Source organism: Cucurbita moschata, unplaced genomic scaffold (assembly GCF_002738365.1).
Source record: "Cucurbita moschata cultivar Rifu unplaced genomic scaffold, Cmos_1.0 Cmo_Scf00003, whole genome shotgun sequence".
Classification (NCBI taxonomy): domain Eukaryota; kingdom Viridiplantae; phylum Streptophyta; class Magnoliopsida; order Cucurbitales; family Cucurbitaceae; genus Cucurbita; species Cucurbita moschata.
This window is the reverse complement of record NW_019268519.1, coordinates 1,902,070-1,922,953: the sequence shown is the minus strand read 5'-3', so window position 1 is coordinate 1,922,953 and position 20,884 is coordinate 1,902,070. Positions and strand designations below refer to the sequence as shown.

General features: G+C 34.8%; 4 protein-coding genes across 12 annotated transcripts in view; 3 read left to right on the top strand and 1 right to left on the bottom strand.

Moving 5' to 3' along the window:
* Positions 1-1,889, top strand: part of LOC111433892 (AP2-like ethylene-responsive transcription factor AIL5) — a 2,673-nt gene extending 784 nt beyond the window's left edge. Inside the window, exons 2-7 of the mRNA XM_023071155.1 lie at positions 252-354; positions 574-662; positions 742-815; positions 895-945; positions 1,025-1,101; positions 1,179-1,889. Of these exons, the coding sequence (XP_022926923.1) occupies positions 252-354; positions 574-662; positions 742-815; positions 895-945; positions 1,025-1,101; positions 1,179-1,714 (930 nt within the window). The 3' untranslated portion in view covers positions 1,715-1,889. The remainder of the gene's footprint in view (positions 1-251; positions 355-573; positions 663-741; positions 816-894; positions 946-1,024; positions 1,102-1,178) is intronic.
* A 5,119-nt stretch (positions 1,890-7,008) lies between these two features.
* LOC111436521 (VIN3-like protein 2) lies at positions 7,009-11,505 on the top strand. Of its 7 annotated transcripts, none has more exons than XM_023074305.1 (6): positions 7,188-7,199; positions 7,327-7,412; positions 7,881-8,006; positions 8,449-9,124; positions 9,271-9,587; positions 10,034-11,505. In XM_023074305.1, exons 4-6 carry the CDS (start codon positions 8,487-8,489, stop codon positions 11,224-11,226), a joined length of 2,148 nt encoding a protein of 715 aa, XP_022930073.1. In that variant the 5' UTR covers positions 7,188-7,199; positions 7,327-7,412; positions 7,881-8,006; positions 8,449-8,486; the 3' UTR covers positions 11,227-11,505. The 7 variants fall into 7 exon arrangements, with proteins under 7 accessions (XP_022930053.1, XP_022930058.1, XP_022930073.1 ...); XM_023074294.1 differs by having other exon boundaries at positions 7,881-8,015; XM_023074285.1 differs by lacking the exon at positions 7,881-8,006 and having other exon boundaries at positions 7,009-7,199.
* A 2,904-nt stretch (positions 11,506-14,409) lies between these two features.
* On the bottom strand, positions 14,410-15,694 carry LOC111436672 (U4/U6.U5 small nuclear ribonucleoprotein 27 kDa protein-like). 3 transcript variants are annotated; one of them, XM_023074402.1, is made up of 2 exons: positions 14,868-15,694; positions 14,410-14,768 (listed from the first exon to the last, which is right to left on the bottom strand). In XM_023074402.1, the coding sequence occupies exon 1, from the start codon at positions 15,560-15,562 to the stop codon at positions 14,894-14,896; it is 669 nt and encodes a 222-aa protein (XP_022930170.1). In that variant the 5' UTR covers positions 15,563-15,694; the 3' UTR covers positions 14,410-14,768; positions 14,868-14,893. The 3 variants fall into 3 exon arrangements, with proteins under 3 accessions (XP_022930170.1, XP_022930179.1, XP_022930164.1); XM_023074411.1 differs by having other exon boundaries at positions 14,410-14,728; XM_023074396.1 differs by having other exon boundaries at positions 14,410-14,741; positions 14,868-15,692.
* Positions 15,695-18,349: 2,655 nt separating this feature from the next.
* Positions 18,350-20,884, top strand: part of LOC111436617 (probable receptor-like serine/threonine-protein kinase At5g57670) — a 2,950-nt gene continuing 415 nt past the window's right edge. The window contains exons 1-6 of the mRNA XM_023074358.1: positions 18,350-18,793; positions 18,907-19,161; positions 19,239-19,396; positions 19,495-19,574; positions 19,659-19,794; positions 20,011-20,160. Coding sequence (XP_022930126.1) covers positions 18,568-18,793; positions 18,907-19,161; positions 19,239-19,396; positions 19,495-19,574; positions 19,659-19,794; positions 20,011-20,160 — 1,005 coding nt within the window. The 5' untranslated portion in view covers positions 18,350-18,567. The remainder of the gene's footprint in view (positions 18,794-18,906; positions 19,162-19,238; positions 19,397-19,494; positions 19,575-19,658; positions 19,795-20,010; positions 20,161-20,884) is intronic.

Below are 20,884 nucleotides of genomic sequence, written 5' to 3'. Positions count from 1 at the left end.
TTTTTTTTTTTTTTTTTTTTTTTTGTACTTATTATTAATAATTATTTATTTTAGGGTTTCCAAATGTGGAATAAAACAACCACATTTATGTATAAAATGCTGTCTTTTCTTTTTTACCTCAAAATAAAAAAGAAAAAAAAGCTGTTTTTTTCTCTGCAAGATTACTGTCCTTTTTCCTAATGAAAATTCAGAAGATATTTTTTTTGTAGAAAAATTAAAACTTGAATGAATTAGGGTTTTTTTTTTGTAAGATTCTGATGTGGGTCTTTATTTTTTTGCGTCTTGTTTTGGTGATCGGACGTGATTTATCGTTGCTGCCATGGATGGATTCTCATTTCTCCTCAGTTTATTTGGGTGAGTTTTTATTTATTTATTCAAATAAAATAATTAAGTTGTGATATAAATATAGAAATGTATGATTGAGTCATCACAAAAAGAACACAGATCAGACAGTGTGTCTGTCTGGGTTTCGACAGTGCCAAAGATTCTCTTCAAAGATTTATTCTCTCATTCAATTTGAATTTGAATTTCGAATAACTAATTATTATTATTAATTATGTCTTTTGTGATTAGGTGGTTATGACAAGGAAGAAAAAGCAGCTCGAGCTTATGATCTCGCCGCTCTCAAATACTGGGGTCCGACCACCACCACCAACTTTCCGGTCAGTTTCAAATTTTTTTTCCTACTTTTTTCCATTTTTTTTTTTTAAATCTTTTTTTTTTTTCATCTTGATTTTAAAGGTGTCGGATTACGAAAAAGACCTTGAGAATATGAAGAACATGACCAGACAAGAATTTGTCGCTTCATTAAGAAGGTAATTAACATTAACATTAACATCTAAACATTTTAATTAGTTTTTACAATAATTTTCAATTATTTTTCTCTTTCAATAGGAAAAGCAGCGGTTTCTCTAGAGGAGCTTCTATTTACAGAGGTGTAACAAGGTATTTAATAAAAAAACATTGGTTTTTTTTTTTTTTTTTCTGAAGTGTTCATTGAAAACGACATCGTTTTGTTGTTCAGGCACCACCAACATGGCAGATGGCAAGCAAGAATCGGGAGGGTTGCCGGCAATAAAGATCTCTACCTTGGAACTTTCAGTAAGCTCTCTAATTAATTAATTATGTTTTAATTTAATTATTATTATTATATGATTAATTATTTTTATATTAAATAGGCACTCAGGAAGAAGCAGCGGAGGCGTATGATATTGCGGCCATCAAATTCCGAGGCCTAAACGCAGTCACCAACTTCGACATAAGTCGCTACGACGTCAAAAGCATAGCCAGCAGCAACCTTCCCATCGGAGGCATGTCGGCCACCAAATCCAAACCCACCACCGACTCCGCCGCCTCCGAAGACCGCGAGGTCCACCATTCTCCCGTCTCCTCCACCGCGACTCTCCTCCCATCTCACCCCAACACCTCCACTCTAACCTTCGGAATGCCGCCCATCAAACAAGACCCATCCGACCAATACTGGTCCATGTTCGGCTACAACGTTCCACCACCAACATCCTCATCCTCCTTCACAATGTTCCAACAACCTTCAAACCCCGCATCCACAATGTTCCCCCCCGTCGCCGACCTCCCTCCAACCGCCTCGCCGCCGCTCCCCGAAGGAGGCGCCTACGAGCAGCACCAACAATTTGCAGCCCCGATAGCATTAAGTAGAGCAAGCCTGTTTCAAACGCCAATATTTGGAATAGAATGAAAGGTGGATAATATGGTAGCTGCCACTAAGCTGACTGTGTAGTAATCAAAACTGTGTACTGACCTTTTTTTTTCCCTTGTTTTTTTTTTAGATTATGCTTTTTTCTTTTATTATGTATTTTCTTTACCTTCAGTCACTGACTATATTTTGTCTTTGTTATGGGCAAATTCTATATATAAAAAAAAAAAAAAAATGGTCCTTTTCCATTCCTATACCCATTTCATAATTACTTAATCTCGTTTAAAACCTATTTAATTATTTAAATTTCTTAAGTTAAGCTTATGAATATTTATTCTAGTATGATCTATGTTTTTTTTATTAGATATGTTTTGAGTTAGAATTTGAAAGCTAAATTAATAATTTTTTTGAAAAAAAACTTGTTTTTGTTTATGAGATTTAGTAATTTTCAGTTTTAGTTTTTAGTTTTAGAAAATTAAATCATCTTCACATAAATGTGAGAATATGAGAATATGATTAAAAAAAATAATTGTGGACAAATAAGTGGAATTTTAATTTTAATTTTTTTTAAACTATGAATGAAGCTTTAATTTAAATGTTAGTTTATTTTTATAATTTTTGGAGTTTGTTTTTATTTTTTATTTTTAATCAAAACGAGGTGTGGAAAAATTTAAAAAAAAAACTATGTCAATAAAAATAATCATAAAGCTTGTAGTTTGTGTGAACAACGTTGAAAGTTTCAAATAATACCTTTAAAATTAAAAAAAAATCTAAAAAATATTATTACAATTAGTTTTGGATCAAAATGTTAGTAATTTATTTTAAAGATACGTTCACATTTTTAATAATGTTTCAAAAATACACTAAAAGTTTAAAAAAATTTATTAAATTTTTTTAAAAATACATTTTACAGTCAAAATGTTATTTTTTCTGCAAAATTAAAATATATTTTTATTAATTTAGAAAAAAAAAAAATAGAAGATTGGGAATCTAGCGAGGGGGGTTATTGATCAGCTTTTGGGGAGTTGGTGTGGGTTTGAAGTTGCACAGACTTCTTACTCAAATTACTCTCTTTTCTCTTAATATTTTATCACCCAATCTACCTTTTCTGTACTACAATACCACCCTTTTTTTTTTCTTTTTTTTCTTCCCATTTTTAAATTTATGTAAACTCATATTAAATTATGATAAAAGAAAGGTAATTGAGTTGAGTATCTGGTAAAAAAAAAGAAGCTCTTTTTGAGTTAAAAATCGTCGCGAGATCCGAGAAGAACTATCGATATTAATTTATGATATCGTATTATACAACAAAACAATGAATCCTTAATTTTTACACAATTAATGATGTTTTTGGTGTTAATTTTTTGTAATAAGTGACAGCCAAAAGGCATAGATACAATAAGGAACAATTTCAAAAAATTCAAAAAGAAAAAAGAAAAAAGCAAAAAAATGACTGATCATAATTCACCCACATATTATATATATTATATATTATATATTCACTTAAAAAAAAAAAAAGGAAGGTCAAGCCAACCCTTTTTCTTTTTCTCAGTTTATCACAACACTCCTTGACCATACCAAAAGTAAATCCCTTCACTTTTTTTTTATTTATTTAAAATATGTCTGATTTTTCTTTTTGTTTTTAAATAAAATTGAATAAATTTTAGAGAAAAAAAAAAAAGATGATGGAATGTCCTTTTGTACCTTTCGGCGAATAAATATTACATTACTCCTCATTCTTTCTTATTCTTCTTCCTTTCCCTTTTGAATTCTTTTCTTTTCCCCTCAACTTAAACATAATTAATTGTAATTCTTATATTACAAAGTCATTACACAAATAAATAAATAAATAAATAAATAATAATAATAGGGAAAAGAGTGTGAGATGTGGTTGGGCACATGCTATTTTCCTGAAAAAGCCAACATTTTGAACAAACTCAACAAAGCAAATCTTAGTCAAATGTAATTACTATGCTGCAAAAAGATGACACCTTTTTTATTTTTTTATTTTTTTTTTATTTTTTTTATTATTTATTTAATATATGCTTTTAAAACAGAGGTGGGATTTTGAGGTCCTTTTGTTTTACTTACAAACAATTTGTGTCGGCCATAATACTCCGCTTCCCTACTTCCTCTTCTTCCTTTTTCTATTATTATTATTATTATTATTATTATTATTACTATCTTTACCTTTTTCTTTTTATATTCCCTCCTTTTTTCTCTCGTCGTTTTGCTTTGACTAAGGATTTTCAATTTTCCTTTTTTTTTTTTTAAAAAAAAGGAAAACTCTATATTCATTCATGATTTTTTTAATCTTAAAATACTATTTTGGTAAAAATTTAGATATGTGTAAGGTTAGTTTCATTTATGTATAGGGTTAAATTATTAATTTTGTGGTAATTTATTGGGCACATCAAAAATCATTAGAGGTCCCATTGAATAAGTTGAATCATTTTTTTTTTTTTTACTTAGATAAATATATAGTGCCATCATTTCCTAGTTTCTCTTTTTTGTTTTTTAGTAAGATTTGTATGGTTGGTTGTTGGAGTTATGATAATAATGATGTGGCAATGAGCCCACACGTGCTTTCTGACTACTCTCGTCTTGCCCATGCGTGTGAATCTCTCTCTCTCTCTCCCTCTCTCTCTCTCTCCCCCAAATCTAATAACAATTTATTATTATTATTATTATTCCAACGTGTAAACACCAATTGGGCCTATGGGTTTGATTTTATGGGCCTACTTGTAACTACATCTTGCACTCGGGCTGGGCTTTCTGCTTCAAAAGAATCCAGATGAATGGGCTTTAGAAGGCCCAAATCCTACTATACAAATGGATGATTTAATCCATTATGTAATACTAACCCAAAACAAAAACAAAAACTCAAAAGTACAAAGAAAAAGAAAAATATATTTTAACGGAATAAGAAGAATATTCTAAGTTTTCGGTGCAAAGGCAGAAAAGAAGTTGACTACAAGACCCACCTGTCGAGTAGAGACGAGAATAAGCCTTGGTGATCCAACCGAGCCAAGTAAAAGGTGTTAAGTTATGGAGCTTGATACTTATTTATAGCTTAGTGAAGAGTTATATGACAAATGAAATATAAATTGTCATAGATATAGATGGTAAATATCTATTATACTAAAAAGCTATATACGGTAAAACTATATATGGTGGATAGTTATATATTGTAGATGGTTATATCTAGTATATAGTAAGCTAAACCATATATATCCGCCATTCCCAAGTAAAATATTTGGCGTGTATTGCACTCTATATTATAGATCTTTTATTTCTTGCAATTACTAATTAATTCCCTCCAACAAAAAATACGCATTTCCCCCCCTTTTTTGGGGATTAAAATGGGATTTAAGTATTTTCCAAAAGGAAAGAAACAAATTTGAGATGGAATAAATAAAGTTAATTTTTGAGGCCGCTATTGGTGCAGCTATTGGACCACGTAGGATATAATAATTCTTCCACCCTTTTTTTGGCCTCCAACCATAATTCAATTTCCGAACAAAAAGGAAAATAAAAATATTATTATATTCCACTCACAAATCTTATATCGCTCTCTCCATGTCGGTGGAGAATTTTCGTGTCAATCAATGTTTAGAATTTAGGACATTATGTCAATTTTAACTAAATTAATAAAAATATTTTAATAATATCCAATTAATACTTTATATAAAAAAAATATCCTGAAGTTCATGAATATTTTTATTAATTTAGTTTTTTAATTAAATCGTTAGTATTTAATTTATTTTTAAAAATTGTAAGATCATAATTAGAAAAGTCAATAGTATTGAAACTTTAACCTTTGTTTTCCCTTGAGTGATAAAAAGAAACAGTTTTGAGGTTGGACTTTTTGTATTAAAATATTAATTAAGTTGTCTTATTGGATTAAGATTTAATTAATATATCCATTTACAAATCACGTGCCGTCCTGCACCCATTCTGACCTGTATGTATTAATTTAATTAGGCGTGTTATAATTAATTATGTTAATAAAACTCACGGGACAACTTTCAATCATTCCCACAATTTAGATCTAAAATTTGGACGCATATAATTATTATTTTCCATAAAACTTTCATTCTTAAACTCTTTAATTTTTCCAATAATTTTTTTTTTTTTTTAAATAAATGACGAGGAGTGTATGTTTAATTATATTTGTGTTGTTACCGAGCTCCTTTATTAATTGTGGGCACCCAAGCTACAACTCCCTCACCCACCTTATCTCCAACTCTCGTGCTGGTGTTATGCACTTGTCGCTTTCACCTTCATGTCTTTCCTTTACTTTTTCTTTATTGGTATCAATCTTTATAGTTTTAGTGTCTTATACTGAAACATCCTCGTTTTCACCGGAGTCAAAATCAATAAATAAGAAAATTTTCATTTACTTTAAACCTTGAAAAATCGTTTGACTATTGCCTTTCACATTGAAGTTCTAGTTCACTTAATTAAATTTAAACGTTATTTTTTAGATTTCTTAAATTAAAAAAGGCTGAATTTTTAACAAAGGCCAATATAGAGTTAATTTGAGGTTTGACTTAAAAAAAATAAATATGGTTTCTCAAAATAGAAAAAATACAAAAGAAGAGAATATCATCCACCCATTTTATTATAAATTTATCATTAAAAAATCTGAAAGAATATTTCATCTAATGGGAAATCAATGGACAATTCAACGTGTTTGATTTTCGAATATATATATATTTTTTTTAAAAGAAAAGGAAGCCAAAAATGGTAAATTTATGTATATCTGAATGAATCACATGGTTCTTTTTTGCATAAAAGCAATAAGGCTACCAACATTAATAACTATAATGGTGTGTCCAATAAGAGTGGCACTGTGATTGGGCAATTATAGGCACACTAGACATGGCATGGGGAACACTATCATTCACCGATTCGGATTATACAAAAAATAAATAAATAAATAAAAATATCCATCAAAATACATAATATTCGATGCCTTGTCACAATATTTTTGTTCGACATTTGAGGATTCTATGAACATGACTAAGTTTAAGGCATGGTTAGGAATCACTTATATCCACAATGGTACGATGTTGTTTACTTTCAACCTAAGCTCTTATTGCTATTGACTTTATTTAAGCTTTTCAAAAAGTCTCGTACTAATACCAATATAGTATTCCTTGATTGTAAATTCATGATCATTTTTTATATGGTTGAAATTTAAATCCTTGATTATAAATTAAAAAATGATTTAAAGTTAAAAATAATAAAAATAATAATAATAAAGAAAGAACAAAAAAAAAAAGAAGAAAAAAAAAAAAGAAGGAAGAAATCATGCAGCCGCTATGCTATTCTTCATTCATTTGATTTGATCGAATCACAGAGTGTCTCTCGATTAAACCTCGCTTCGACGCCACAGCTGCCTCATACTCCTTTATTTTTCCCTCTTTCTCTCTCGACTCCGCCAATCTCCTCTTCAAATTTCCTCTTCCGGACCTCAATCCATGGATTCCGTCATCCGCCTTCACTTTCCCGCTATTTTCTGGTACTGTTTTTCTCCTTTTTCTCTCCTTTCCTTCTTCACCAGTTTCTGTTCTGATGATTTTTTTTGTCGCTCTCTTTCTCTCCGCTCTTGGCTGGTTCATTATCCTTCCAGATTTCGTGCTTTGCAGGTCTGTTTTCGTTCGCTTTTGGTGGTAATGTGGTGGAATCACTGTCTGCTTTCTTTTCAATATGCCTTCCGATTCTTCCTCTGAAGGTAATCTGGTCAATCCTTCATGTTTTATTTCATCCGTCTTTATTTCATCCTACCTTTTGACATCGATTTTTGGTTCTTTTTTTTTACAACTGCCGGCCAAATTTTCATTCTTCTAGTTTTGTAGTTGGATTCTTATTCACCTGTTGCTTCTATTGCAATTGGAATTTTTCTTTTTTTGTTGGAGTTCCATGCGCGCCCGACCTGTAAATTGAGGTAGTGAGGTTTTAGTGGTTTTGGTTCAATTAGCTCCATCTGTTGGTTTTTGCAAACATTCATGTGGAGCTTCTGCGAACACATTTCATAATGACGCTGTATTCAGAAATTTGTGCCGACTAATCATCGACTATGCAACGTAGATTTCTTGAGCTTCTTAGCTGCGCTAGATTCCAAGCTTTTTCGATGAACATAAAATTTGACTTCTTGAGTTTATGGATTATAGTTAACTGTATCGATTGCTGGTTGGTGTAGCCTGGATGATCTCTTTGACAATCAGGTCTGAGTTCTCCGGTTCTACTTATTCTTTCCCTACTCCTGTCGGTAACAGTTAGGAAGCTTGCCATGTCCAATTACCCGAGTATCTTCGCTCATTAGAAGGTTCGTTTGGTAAGCGCAGTCAGTAATTGCATGAGAACTGTTCATTATGTTTGATTGCATTCTTGATTTTTCAATCATAGGAGGTTTTAGAAATGATCCAAACTTCGAAGTTAAAGGGTATTTATGAGTTCAAATGGGTTGGGTTTTGGATTCAACCGGACACAATTCAACCACGTAGTACTTAGCGTTGGGTTAACTTCCGGTTGTTTATATATATTAGTAAACTTATCATAAATGAATAAATTATTATTAATTAATCAAATTCAAATCGGTAAGATCCACCTCAATTTACTTTTACGAATCCATACATGTTCAACTTATTTGAAGTCAAATCCAATGTTACTCGACTCAAACTGGATGGCACTTGGTACCCCTTTGACGTTTGGCTTTATGTTTTGTTGTTCTTACCTCTGATGTACGTTCTCGTCTATGTTGATACTAGGAGCCGCTCTTGATCCATCAAAATGCAGTAAGACGAGCATGGAGGAGAAAAGAAATTTAGTCTATGAAATATCAGATCAGCCACATGCTTCTGAACTGCTTCAGTCCTGGAGTCGTCAAGAGATTCTAGAGATCCTGTGTGCAGAGATGGGAAAAGAGAGAAAATATACGGGATTAACAAAACTGAAAATAGTCGAGAACCTTCTGAAGATTGTTAGTGAAAAGAAATCAGGGTCAACTGAGAATGTAGCAGACCTTGACCAGCAATCTTCTTCACCCTATCTTTCTCCAAAGATTACCAAAAAGCAAAGAAAAATTGATCAGCCATCACGACTACCAGTTCCGGAAAACAATATTCCTATCAGTAGCATTAGGAGTGACTCAAATATTGCAGTTTACTGCAGAAATTCAGCATGCAAGGCTACCTTAAATGAAGATGATAAATTTTGCAAGAGGTGTTCATGCTGCATCTGCTATCAATATGATGATAATAAGGATCCTAGTCTATGGTTAAGTTGCAGCTCTGACCCACCATTTCAAGGCACTTCATGTGGTTTGTCATGCCATCTTGAATGTGCATTGAAGCATGAAAAATCTGGAATTTCTAAAGGACAGCAGGTTGGAATTGAAGGGACTTTCTATTGTCTATCATGTGGAAAAGTCAACGACTTGCTTGGGTAATTACCGACTTTTACTGCCTAACAATTCTGTTAAGTCTTGCAACATCCTGGATATTTGAATACTATTTATTTTTGCACTGCATCAGACTTCCTTGAATATTTAGTATTTACTATATGAATGACACTTAGATTCATTTCTGAAGGAGTTGGAGAAAACAATTGATGAAGGCAAAGGAAACCCGAAGGGTGGATATACTCTGTTACCGCATCTCTTTAGCCAAAAAGATTTTGAGTGAAGGTGAAAAGTATCAAGATGTTTGTCGGATCGTGGATGAGGCTGTGAAGAAACTTGAAGCTGAAGTGGGTCCTTTGACTGGTGTACCGGTTGGTACGGGCAGAGGCATAGTGAACAGGCTTTTTTCAGGACCAGAGGTTCAGAAACTCTGCACGTTAGCCATTGATACACTGGACTCCTTGCTCTCCAAGATCTTGCATCAATCGCCCATTTCCATTATACAAGGTAATTTATTTTATGCAAGGCTACTAACAATTTTGCTCATCTCAATTTCTTTTGACTATGAATATCCCCCATTGTTGGGATGAAATATGGTCCGAAGAATCTCGATAGTAGTTCCATGAACAATCTTTTGCTTGTGGTATTTGATTTTGTTGCAATTCTATGAACAAATAAAAAAGGGGATTCCATTTTTTTAGTTATTTAGATTTATGGATAGAATAAACCAGGGCATTAAAATCAAAGCTTTTTGTAGTTCTAGCAGTTGGAACAGCCTCCGCATGGTCACTTAGTGTACTTGTGCAGCTGCCCTAGAAGTAATTTAGCATGTAAGATAATCTTTTGAAGTGATTGCTGATATATTCAACAGAACTAAAAAAGATATTGGAAATGATATTTGTGTTCAATTATATAGTGTTTCAATTATATAGTGTCTTTTGCTAATATTGCAGACACAAATTTGGTAGCTACAAACTTATTAAGGTTCGAAGATGTTGATGCAACATACCTTACAGTGGTTATGGGTACCGAAGACGTTTCTTCTGGAGAAACTGTTGGTTACAGGCTATGGCATCGAAAGGCATGTGATATAGATTACCCTATAGAGCCAACTTGCATCTTGTCTCAACCCAATTTGAGGTTTGTCGTCCGAGGACTGACCCCATCTTCAGAATATTATTTCAAAGCCATTTCCTTTAATGGGACAGGAGATTTGGGGATGTGTGAAGTTCAGATCTCAACTGCTAGTGCTCGGGAGGATCACCCAGGATGCTTGGTGATTGAAAGAAGTCAGAGTTCGGTTACCAACGTTAGTGAGCTCTCTAATCCTTCTTCAGTAGAAGATGAAACAAACAATGTAATGCCTTGTAGCGACCAGACTGATAGTCAAACAGAGAACTATCTTTCTTATTGCAAAGATCCTAACAAGATTATCACTGCTAACCTGTCTAAAGATGCAATAAACTGCACTGATGTCGGTGGAGGAGAAACAGCAAAAGATTCTGTTTCTTTGTTGGATGAGAAACATGTTACAAAGAAAAGTGGCATGCTGCCTGATCCTAATGTTTCAAAACTTGAAGACAAACATTCCTCTGAGGTTCATATCATTGAAGATACAAGCGTAAATAACGGGTCAAATTCTGCCGTTCAAGAAGGAACTAAATGCCCACCATTTGTTAACAGCTCTGGGGCTGGATTGCCAGCTACTCCTTGCAAGATGGAAATACTTAAGGATGTTCTTGGAAGGAGTGGACGATCGAAGTCCAGTGCCAAGGATCGAGAAAACGGGTCTGGGGGAGACAAACTCCGACATGGCAGCAAATCTAAGAAGAGAAGTGCAGAGATTCGAGATGCTGATTGTACGGCAAATGGTATTTCAGATAAGGATTTTGAGTATTATGTAAAATTGATTAGATGGCTAGAATGCGAGGGACACATAGATAAGAACTTCAGACAAAAATTCTTAACCTGGTACAGCTTGAGTGCCACAGCCCAAGAAGTTAGGATTGTGAAGGCCTTTGTTGATAACTTCATTGAAGATCCATCAGCTCTTGCAGAGCAACTTGTGGACACCTTTTCAGAATGCATTTCAAGCAAGAAAACATGTGCTGTGCCGGCTGGATTCTGCATGAAGCTTTGGCATTGATCCTCTCAGAAAGCAACAAATTTAATAAGTCCTAGATTGGAATTATATCGGTTGTAGGCATTCTTTAGATACATTTCCTTTCTTTCTCCATTTAAACTGTCATCCATTGAATTGGCATCATCTTAGCTCTATTTAGCATACTTATGGCGCGCTAACATGTCATCCACATTCGTCATTTTTAACATATTGAACAGATTTGTAGATGAGTATGATTTAACATCCTTACTCACTGATTGATCCCATTTAGCAATTAACTTATGAAACTTGTTTCTGGGGTTTTGAGTGCCTTCTCAACATGATTATGATTTATACACATCGTTAACTATCTAGTGTGAAATTGACAGGCAAGCAGGTTCATGTTGGCTACAAGTTAAGAACCTGAGTTCTTGTCATTGCTCGAAATGAGATTGAAAACGTCATTTTGAGGTCGAACAGAGCTTCAATGATTGATCTTTCCAATGAAGGATGGAAAATCTCAGAAACTCCCAATCACTGTAGATCAAGCTATGCAAGAGGATGAACAAAGCTTCAAAGAATAAATGTGAGAGAAGGTTGGTATAGTTATCGGTTTTTCTTTCTCTCTGCTTTTCTCATTCTTTGGAATTAATTTCATATACTTGCATGCAAAAATTGTCATCGTCATAGTTTCTTTTTACGTCAAAATTATCTTTGTAACTAGTCCTTTCATGTGCTTAAAATGAAGACAAAGATTGAGTGTGTCTTCAAATTGGGTGAATTTGATGATTTCTTACAATCTATCTAGTCGAGATCTAAAAAAGAAAAAAGAAAAAAATGTCACGGGTATACATAAAATGGTTGTCTTATGCTTCCTACTTCGATTGCCCGTGAGCTAATTTAACTTTAAGAGTTTGGTTCCCGCTGTCATTTCTTAGCTTCAATGATGACTTCTGCTTCAATGGCTTTCATTTGATCCTTCCACTGTTATTTTTGCCCCTTCCCCCTCTTCTTTAATAGAGGCCACCTCATCTCATTTCCATGCAAGAAAGAGCCATCAGTTGTTTGTACCATCATGACTTGTGGCTCACCACCTTCAATTGTTTCCTGCCAGCTTCTCTTCATGTCTGGTGGTCAGACACAGTTCCAGTGGCCTGGCATCCGACTCGGATCCATCAAAACCATGAAATTTATTAAGATAACCATAAAGTTTCAATTTATGCATTTCTAGAGTATTCATTATTGTTATGTTCATTACGGCCATAGGCACAACATTGCATCGACAATAGTAAGTCAATGACAAAGAATATTTGATTACATGTACAAATTCCATCGATCCCTTTTCCTTTTAAAATAAGATAAGTAGGTTTTGCAGCATAACTACCACCATAAATTTATCACATTTGTTTGCTCTAATTGATTGAATGGTGTCCTCGGTGTACGAACATTGATGGACCCTGAACCATCTAAGTAACTAATCTTATGTTTGAGGGGAGAATGAGTTCGATTCAAGTGTCTAAATTCAGTCTGTCAAAGCACCATCCATATTCTACTAAGCTGATAGAAGGCATTGCAAAATGAATACCAAAAATAAACGTAGCTTACAGAATTACAAGAGCTAAAGCAACAGGGAATCCTCCAATTCCTACAATGGGGAACATATCCCTCGTTCCATGCCTTCAACTAACTCAAACATGACTTGCAAGGTTTCATGAATACAATCTTACGCAGACCATAGAGCGTCCACTTTACAATCTTACGCAGACCATAGAGCGTCCACTTTACAATCTTACGCAGACCATAGGGTTCAACTAAGTATCATTCAACTAAGTAACTTAACGATTGCAAACTAGATGGAAAGCTATTAGACACATTGTAATGGCAATAAAAATGTGAATAACAAAACTACATCGAATGCACGGTTGCTATTTTCATAGAATCCATTGAAAAAATCAGAATCGAAGAATTTAGACGTGGGTTTCCCAGTCCATCTTGAAGACCATGAGTTCTTATCAGTAAATACCCTCCCAATTCCCACAGTTCTTAGCTAATACGTACACAACAAGAGAATAAAGAAGGTTAATATTAAAAACTAATAATATATCCTCCCCCGGTCCGTTTGTAGCCCGAGTTTTGGACCTTGTTAGCCAAAATGGAGATGCTTGAACAAGCTAAGCTTTGTGGCACAGAAATACAACCAGTATGAAAGTACCCATCAGGATGGTGCTAGCTAGGGTTCAAACAACAACGTGCCTAAAGAAAGCCTGAGGAGAATATAATAAAATTTAAACGGCTTGTCAAGGAGTGTTCGAGCTTTAGAGTGGAAAATTTAAGAAGCTTGTCATTCCATCTACTTCTGAGATGTTTATGTTGCCAAGTTCTCCAAAGAGGATCTATTCTCGAAACCCTAGAATCCATCTCTACCAAAGAAGTTGAATACAATTTTTAGTCTTGGGATGACATCTCAAAGCTGGGACCTCAAAGTTCATAAAACCCTGCCTAACCCACAACGATGACAAGCAAAATTGAGAATTAATGCCATCAGACGAACTTCCCTCTAAAACACTATTTTCAAAACGACTACCTTGAGGAACAACTATATCCTTTTCTTTTCTTGAGAAGAAACAAAACCCATCAACCAACTTTAAAGACACAATCAAGGTCAACTTTTTCTTACTAAACCTCCAAGAGAACTTATTTTTTCTGATTAAGCAGAAGCAGTAACAATATTTCATTACCAGACAATGCTTGAGCACATAACAATACTCCGATCTGCAAGCATCTCCTATGGTCAATGATCTGCAGAAGAATAAACTCAGTTTCATATTTTACCATTCATTAAAGTTTCCGCCAACAACTCTAAGCTCTGTACTATTTCATGTATCAGAAAGTCTGACAATGTACCTAAACTCACCATTTATTAACTTCCATCAACCGTTGGTTCGTAATAGCCACAATAAGACTAACTCACATAAGAAATTGATGTGTCCATCGACCATCTATATAAGATCAATATAGAATCAATATCTTGATACAAGAAGCTGCGTTTCCTCTAACACATCCAAAGGTTATGAAGTTGCATTGGAAACAAGTACATCATTTTGTCTCCTTAACAGCATTAATAATTCTGAAATTATAATTTCAAAATTATTGTTCAATAAACTTTGGGGTCCTTCAAGTTCATTTGATAGTACTAGAAAATATATGATCCTATCTTCAACTCCTATGCAAGAAAAATGAACTGTTTGTATATACTTTGAAATGAGTGAAAAGTTCATATTGCCACAGTCAAATAACTACTGGTAACGTGTGTCTAAAAATCCTCTGAAACAGATGAAATTGACAAAGAAACGGCTGTCCTCTCAATTGTATGTGACCAGGAAGAGGAGCAACGAAGCACACAATTAACTGAACAAATTTATCTGAATATAAAAACCGAAATTCAGAGAGAAGGCCACATGCAGAATCACTCTCGTTCCAGTGATCATAACAAAGAACCTGGAAACGCCCCCGTTGCCGCTTACACTTCAATGCAGAAGGCAGTGGTCTGTGCTATTCAACTGTCATAACATTAATTTCGAAGAAGCCCAGTAATTATATTTGTTTTCAAATTACAAGTGGAGCTAGGAAACCATGGAAGCAAACAAATCAAAAACTGAGAATTAATAGACCTACAATCAACTAACCTCGGCGACCAAGCCAAATTAATTATCTACCGGGTCCGCTCGGCCGGCAACGGCCGGTTGAATCCACCACGACGATTCATGTATTGCCTAGGCTGCCGCTTGGTCACTGCCCTAACGCCACTTACATCAGCACCAGGGACGGGCTTGCCCTTCGTCGAATCAAAACCCACGGGAATACCTAATTTCTTCATCATCTCAATTTCATCCTCATCAGCCACAGCCTCCTCCACTACTTCTTCCCCACCAACGCTATCTTTGTTTTTCTTCTGCTTGTGCTGCTCTTTCGCAATGCCATCAACGAAGTCCGACACTACTTTCTGCCTCTCCTTATCATCATCCACAGTCAAATCCCGGCGATGACGTTTCCGAGCATGTTCCGGGGACGGCGAGCGATGGCGGCGGCGAAGAGATCGGTCCTCAGGGGAACGAGAAAGAGAACGCGTACGATGCCGGTCCAGCGAGCGGGTGCGAGAACGAGTGTGGCGGGATCTGAGGCGGTCGGGAGTGTGTGACCTTTTACTCCGACCACGCTCCCGTTCTCGGTCACGGTCTTCTCGATCCCTACGCCGCTCCCGTTCCCGGTCCCGGTCACGTTCACGGTGGTCACGGTCTCGCTCCCGATCCTTGTATCTATCACGGTCTCGATCTTTATCTCTGTCGCGACCCCTGTCTCGATCGCGTTCACGGTCGACCATGTCGGATTGGTGAAAATCTCCGGTACTGTCGGGAAGCTTGGAGAGAAGGGTCAGTCGGATTTGGGGTTTTTGCAAATGAGCGGGAAAAAGCCCTTCGGTTTCTGCAAAATTACCGAAACAGCCGCTTTGTTTCGTATTGAGATATCCGGAGGAGGAAGATGAAACCGGTTCTCGTGTTGAAATGGGCCTGGACAATTCCTGAAGAATGATTGGGCTATTGACTTTATTTATGGGCTCTCCCTGCTACTCATTGGGCTTATTTGGGCTTTGGAATTCGACAGATCAGATTATTTGGGCCCAAATAATCAAGATGGATGAATTTATGGGTCTACTTCTAAATGGCCCAACTAAAAATAGTTAAAACTTCACTTTTAATATAATTTTTAAAAGACGGGCTGTGGAAACCTAGGGCATCTCAAACAATACTTAATTGCAATGTAAAATCAATTCAAATTAAATATTAGTTTGTCGCGTGAGATTGTGAGATTCCAAATCGGTTGAGGAGAATAAACCTTTCTTTTTTAAGGGTGTGGAAACCTCTCCCTAGTATATGCGTTTCAAAAATCTCGAGTATTTAATCGTATATATTCATAACGACACCTATATAACTATTTGTACTCTATCGTCGTTTCTGCTATGTTCCCGAGATAACCCTACCATTATTTTTACATCCAAACCTCACTTCTTTTATATAAATATTAAGAAAACATATAAAATATAATATAGTAAAAGCCAAGCCGACTTGAGGAGGCTACACATTTTTTGCAATATTCGAAACTATATAACTTTATACGACATGCTACATGCACCATCTTTTCATAGTCGTGTACGATGATTTTTAAAATAAAAAAAGGGAAAAAATAATAATAATGCAGAAGGGATATAAAAAGAATTTTTGTATGAATGGGCTGGTGTATATAATTAAAAAAAAAAAAAAAAAAAAAAAAAAGAGGGAACAAAGGAATAGCCAACAACCCTTTTGGAATAAAAAATGGAATATGTGAAATAAAATAAATAATTTGAAAAAGAAAATGTATTGGAATTTGTATCGGGAAAACAAGGGCAGCTCAACCCCTACCCCATCTCCCACATGCATGCCCTCCCTTTTTCTTTCTCTTCCAGACCAAACCCACAAAATATAAATATTAAATTACATTTTTCGATATCCTAAAAAACCTCACTCCCGCCACTTATTTTATTTTCACCAAAATTCTCTATTTACTTTTTGTTTTAAAAAAATAGTTATTTTAAAATTAAATTATTAAAAACTGTTTTTCTTCTAATATAACCAAAAAAAAAAAAAAAAAACTATATAATATATGTGTTGAAACATATATTTATATTAAGTGAGACAGAGATATAATAAGACGAGGTGGAGATGGAGAACATAATCTCGTTTTTAACTTCATATATCTAACGGAAAAAAAATGTTCTCAACTCTCCTCTATTCTTAGTTTAAACGGGGGACCTCCTTCCCATTCGAGGCGGGTCTCCATGGGACTCGCCGATAAAATGGACATCTCTAAATATAAGTGAGTGCATGGAATAAACGTTAGACTCTTTTGGTAGATAATGATTACTAAAATTAATTTCCTAAAAATTATTATTATTATTATTATTTTTACAGATTTGAATGTCATTAAATTGACTCATTATATTGTTTATCTAGCATTTTAAATTTTCTGAGAAATACTATGTAACAAGAGTCAAAATGTTACTTTGACCAAAAATTTAACCTCGTATATTGGAAATGTAGCTAAAGTTTTCATTTTTAATAAACAAAAATAAAAAATAAAATACCTCATAAATGAAAATATAAAAATATCCATGGTTATGACAAATGATACTATTTAATTATAATATTAAAATTGTTTAGCTTTCTATTATTGGTAAGACGATCAAAATGAATACGAATTACCCAACAAATTGCATGCAAATGTCGTATTACGTATGATTAATTTAGGTAAAATATCGTTATCTTATTAAGTATGATTAATTTAATGAAGAAATTAATGAAGAGAAATTAAAGAAAAAGAAAAAGAAAAAAGTTGTGAGTTGGATGTTGTTGATGTGAATTGTGATGAAATTAGGTGCATGTCTAAATAAGTAGCATCCATTTTAAATGGGTGAAGGCTCCTTTTATCTTTGTTGGTGGGTGAGAAAAACATCTCTTTCTATCATCTTATATTAATTATAATTTTTCATTCCCCATCTAAAATATGTTACAAATTAATATAATTTAACAGTACTTTAGGTTAACCTGGAAATTTGTAATAAAAGTTTTTGCTTTTACAAAAATGAATAGAATTTAATACTCCCATTGACGTTGGCATAAAAAGACATTGAATAGGAACCCTATTTTAAGGATCTAAACAATGTGTTAATGTTTCTCAAAATCAGAATCATCCATGTGATGTGAGTAAATAATGGTCAAAAAGGGACCATTTCCAAACTTTCAAGTTTACTTTTAGATCTAAAAATATGAGCCATTATCATTAATCTAAACAAGATTAACATTAATTACACCTTAAATTGTAATTTTTAAGATCTTAGAAGAAGGTGTGTTAATTAAAACAATCACTCAACAGATGAAATAAATAGTTTAGTTTAGTTTAATGTGGATTAAACTAAGATAAGTGTAATAATTATATTATCTAGAGGAGCTAAATTAAATTAGATTAATACGATGATTAAGAATATTAAGGGGGAGAATGAGGCAGAACAGACAAAGACAGTCATCTTTGTTGATGTATGTTGTAAAAACTAAAAACCATGGACAGTGCCACGCGTAGTTGCGAGCATTATACAAACTCTTCTCTTCATCAGCTACGATTCAGCCATTCTCTTCTTCGTTCTTCTCCTTAAATTCATTTTTTCTAAACCCCAAACAAAACAGAGCCTTCTCTTAAAAACACTTGTCCCTCTGTTTCTGTTTCTCGTCCCTCTGTTCTTATCTTCTTCTTCTTCTTCTTCTTCTTCTTCTTCTTCTTCTTCTTGTGCTGTGCATGAACTCAGACCATTCTCCTCGGAATCCACGAAGAATGAAGTACATAAGGAACAACAGCTTCAGACGCCTCTTCTCTCTCAAACGGCGTAGTTTAGGAGACGAATCCCCAAATCCAGATGCCTCTCAAAACAGAGATTGCTTTCTCCTAGAACATTCTCGAAGACCCTTTTGGAAATGCTTCTCTTTTGAAGAAGTTTTTGAAGCCACTGATGGATTCAGCTCAGGTACACCAAAAAAAAAAAAAAAAAAAAACCCTTTTTTTCCCTTTCTTTTGGAGGTTGCTCTGTTTTTGTGTTCTTTTTCATATAAAGTCGCTTTTTTTACATCTGGGTATTAGAGAACTTGGTCGGAAAAGGAGGATATGCGGAGGTTTACAGAGGCATTTTAAGCGACGGCGAAGAAATTGCAGTGAAAAGACTCACGAAAACCTCCACTGATGAGAGGAAAGAGAAGGAGTTCTTGACAGAAATTGGGACCATCGGCCATGTTCAACATCCAAATGTTCTGTCTCTTTTAGGTTGCTGTATTGACAATGGCCTTTATCTAATCTTCCACTTCTCTTCTCGAGGCTCTGTGGCTTCTCTTCTCCATGGTAACCCATAAAAAGAAGCTTTTTCTCACAGCCCCATTTCCTAAATAAGCTCGAATTTGAATATCTTGTTTCTGCAGATGATAAACTGTGTCCAATTGATTGGAAAACAAGGTCCAAGATAGCAATCGGGACAGCCAGAGGACTCCATTATTTGCACAAAGATTGCCAAAGGAGAATCATTCATAGAGACATTAAGTCTTCAAATATTCTCTTGACTGCAGATTTCGAGCCTCTGGTTTGTCCTTCTCATCCACTGTTCTTGTTCTTGTTCTTGTCTGAATTTTATGAAAAATCTTGTTTTTTCCTCATGTTTTTTTGTTTTTGGTTTCATAGATTTCAGATTTTGGGTTGGCTAAATGGCTCCCAACACAGTGGTCTCATCATTCAATTGCTCCCATTGAAGGAACCTTTGGGTAATTAGCAAGCTTTTGAGTTTGTTGGATCAAATTGTTTAGAACAAAATGAAATTTTTATGGAAGAGTTGTGATTTTCTACAGGCACTTAGCCCCAGAGTACTATTTGCATGGGATTGTTGATGAGAAAACCGATGTTTTTGCTTTTGGAGTGTTTCTTTTAGAAGTAATCTCTGGAAGAAAGCCTGTTGATGGGTCTCACCAAAGCTTACACACCTGGGTATGCTAAATTATTTGATCAACTTTTCATTATATATAGATATATATTATAACTTCATCCTCAACAAACAAACAAACAGACAATCATTTCCTTGCTTGAAAATGGTTCGATCGGTTGGTGATCGTTTTCGCCTTTTTTTCGAGAATGTCTGTGGATTACATCGGTGGTTGGTTTCTTCTTGACATGTTGTTCATGTTGTTGCGCTGCTTCAATGAGGCGAAACCGATATTAAACCGAGGAGAGTATGAAAAGCTTGTAGATCCACGACTCGGGGGGGCGTACGATGTTACGCAGCTGCAAAGATTTTCCCTTGCAGCTTCTCTATGCATCCGAGAGTCTGCGTTATGGCGCCCCACCATGACCGAGGTAGCTAACTCTATGCTTATGTCTAATTAACTTCTGTCAAGAATAATCTATATATTGCTAGCTTGTTCTTTTTGTATTATAGTCTTGAAGCTTTCTAATGATCGTCAAATGCATCATCCTAATCTAGATAATGTCGAAACCCGATGTATTATATCGTCCCGAAAGGTAGTCTAGATTGCTTGCTTTCAAAGTATATAGGGAATTTTAGAGCCTCACAGTAGAAATCAAATAGTTGGATTCCCTGTAGTGATGAAATGAGCTTAACCCAAGCAATGGTTCAACCATCCTACCTAAAAAAACACAAAATTTGGCAGTCTCATGTGATTAACGTTGGATCTAATCTTGACTTTCTCTCACATTCTCTCTCACTTTCAGCTGTTCATTTAGTTAATACAATCTTGTAAGATCCCACGTCGATCAGAGAGAGGAACGAGTGCCGAGTCCTGAAAGGGGATGGATTGTGAGATCCCACATTGATTGGAGAGGGAAACGAGTGTCAGCGAGGACGCTGAGCCTTGAAGAACGAAACATTCTTTTTAAGGGTGTGGAAACCTCTCCTAGTAGATACGTTTTAAAAACCTTGAGAGAAGTTCGAAAGGAAAAGTCTAAAGAGGACAGTATCTATTAGTGGTGGACTTGGACTGTTACAGAAGCTGAACAATCTCTTCATTAGGCTAATCGTCAATCCATTTGGTTATTTTGAATTATCATAGCCCCCCCCCCC

What these genes read in the sequence shown, in the direction of transcription:
- LOC111436521 (XM_023074285.1), top strand. Translation starts at nt 7,388, where the DNA reads ATGCCTTCCGATTCTTCCTCTGAAG. An exon ending in AAAGTCAACGACTTGCTTGG is followed by an intron (nt 9,125 to 9,270) that starts GTAATTACCGAC and finishes TCATTTCTGAAG; the next exon opens with GAGTTGGAGAAAACAATTGA. An exon ending in GCCCATTTCCATTATACAAG is followed by an intron (nt 9,588 to 10,033) that starts GTAATTTATTTT and finishes CTAATATTGCAG; the next exon opens with ACACAAATTTGGTAGCTACA.
- LOC111436672 (XM_023074402.1), bottom strand. Translation starts at nt 15,562, where the DNA reads ATGGTCGACCGTGAACGCGATCGAGACAGGGGTCGCGACAGAGATAAA.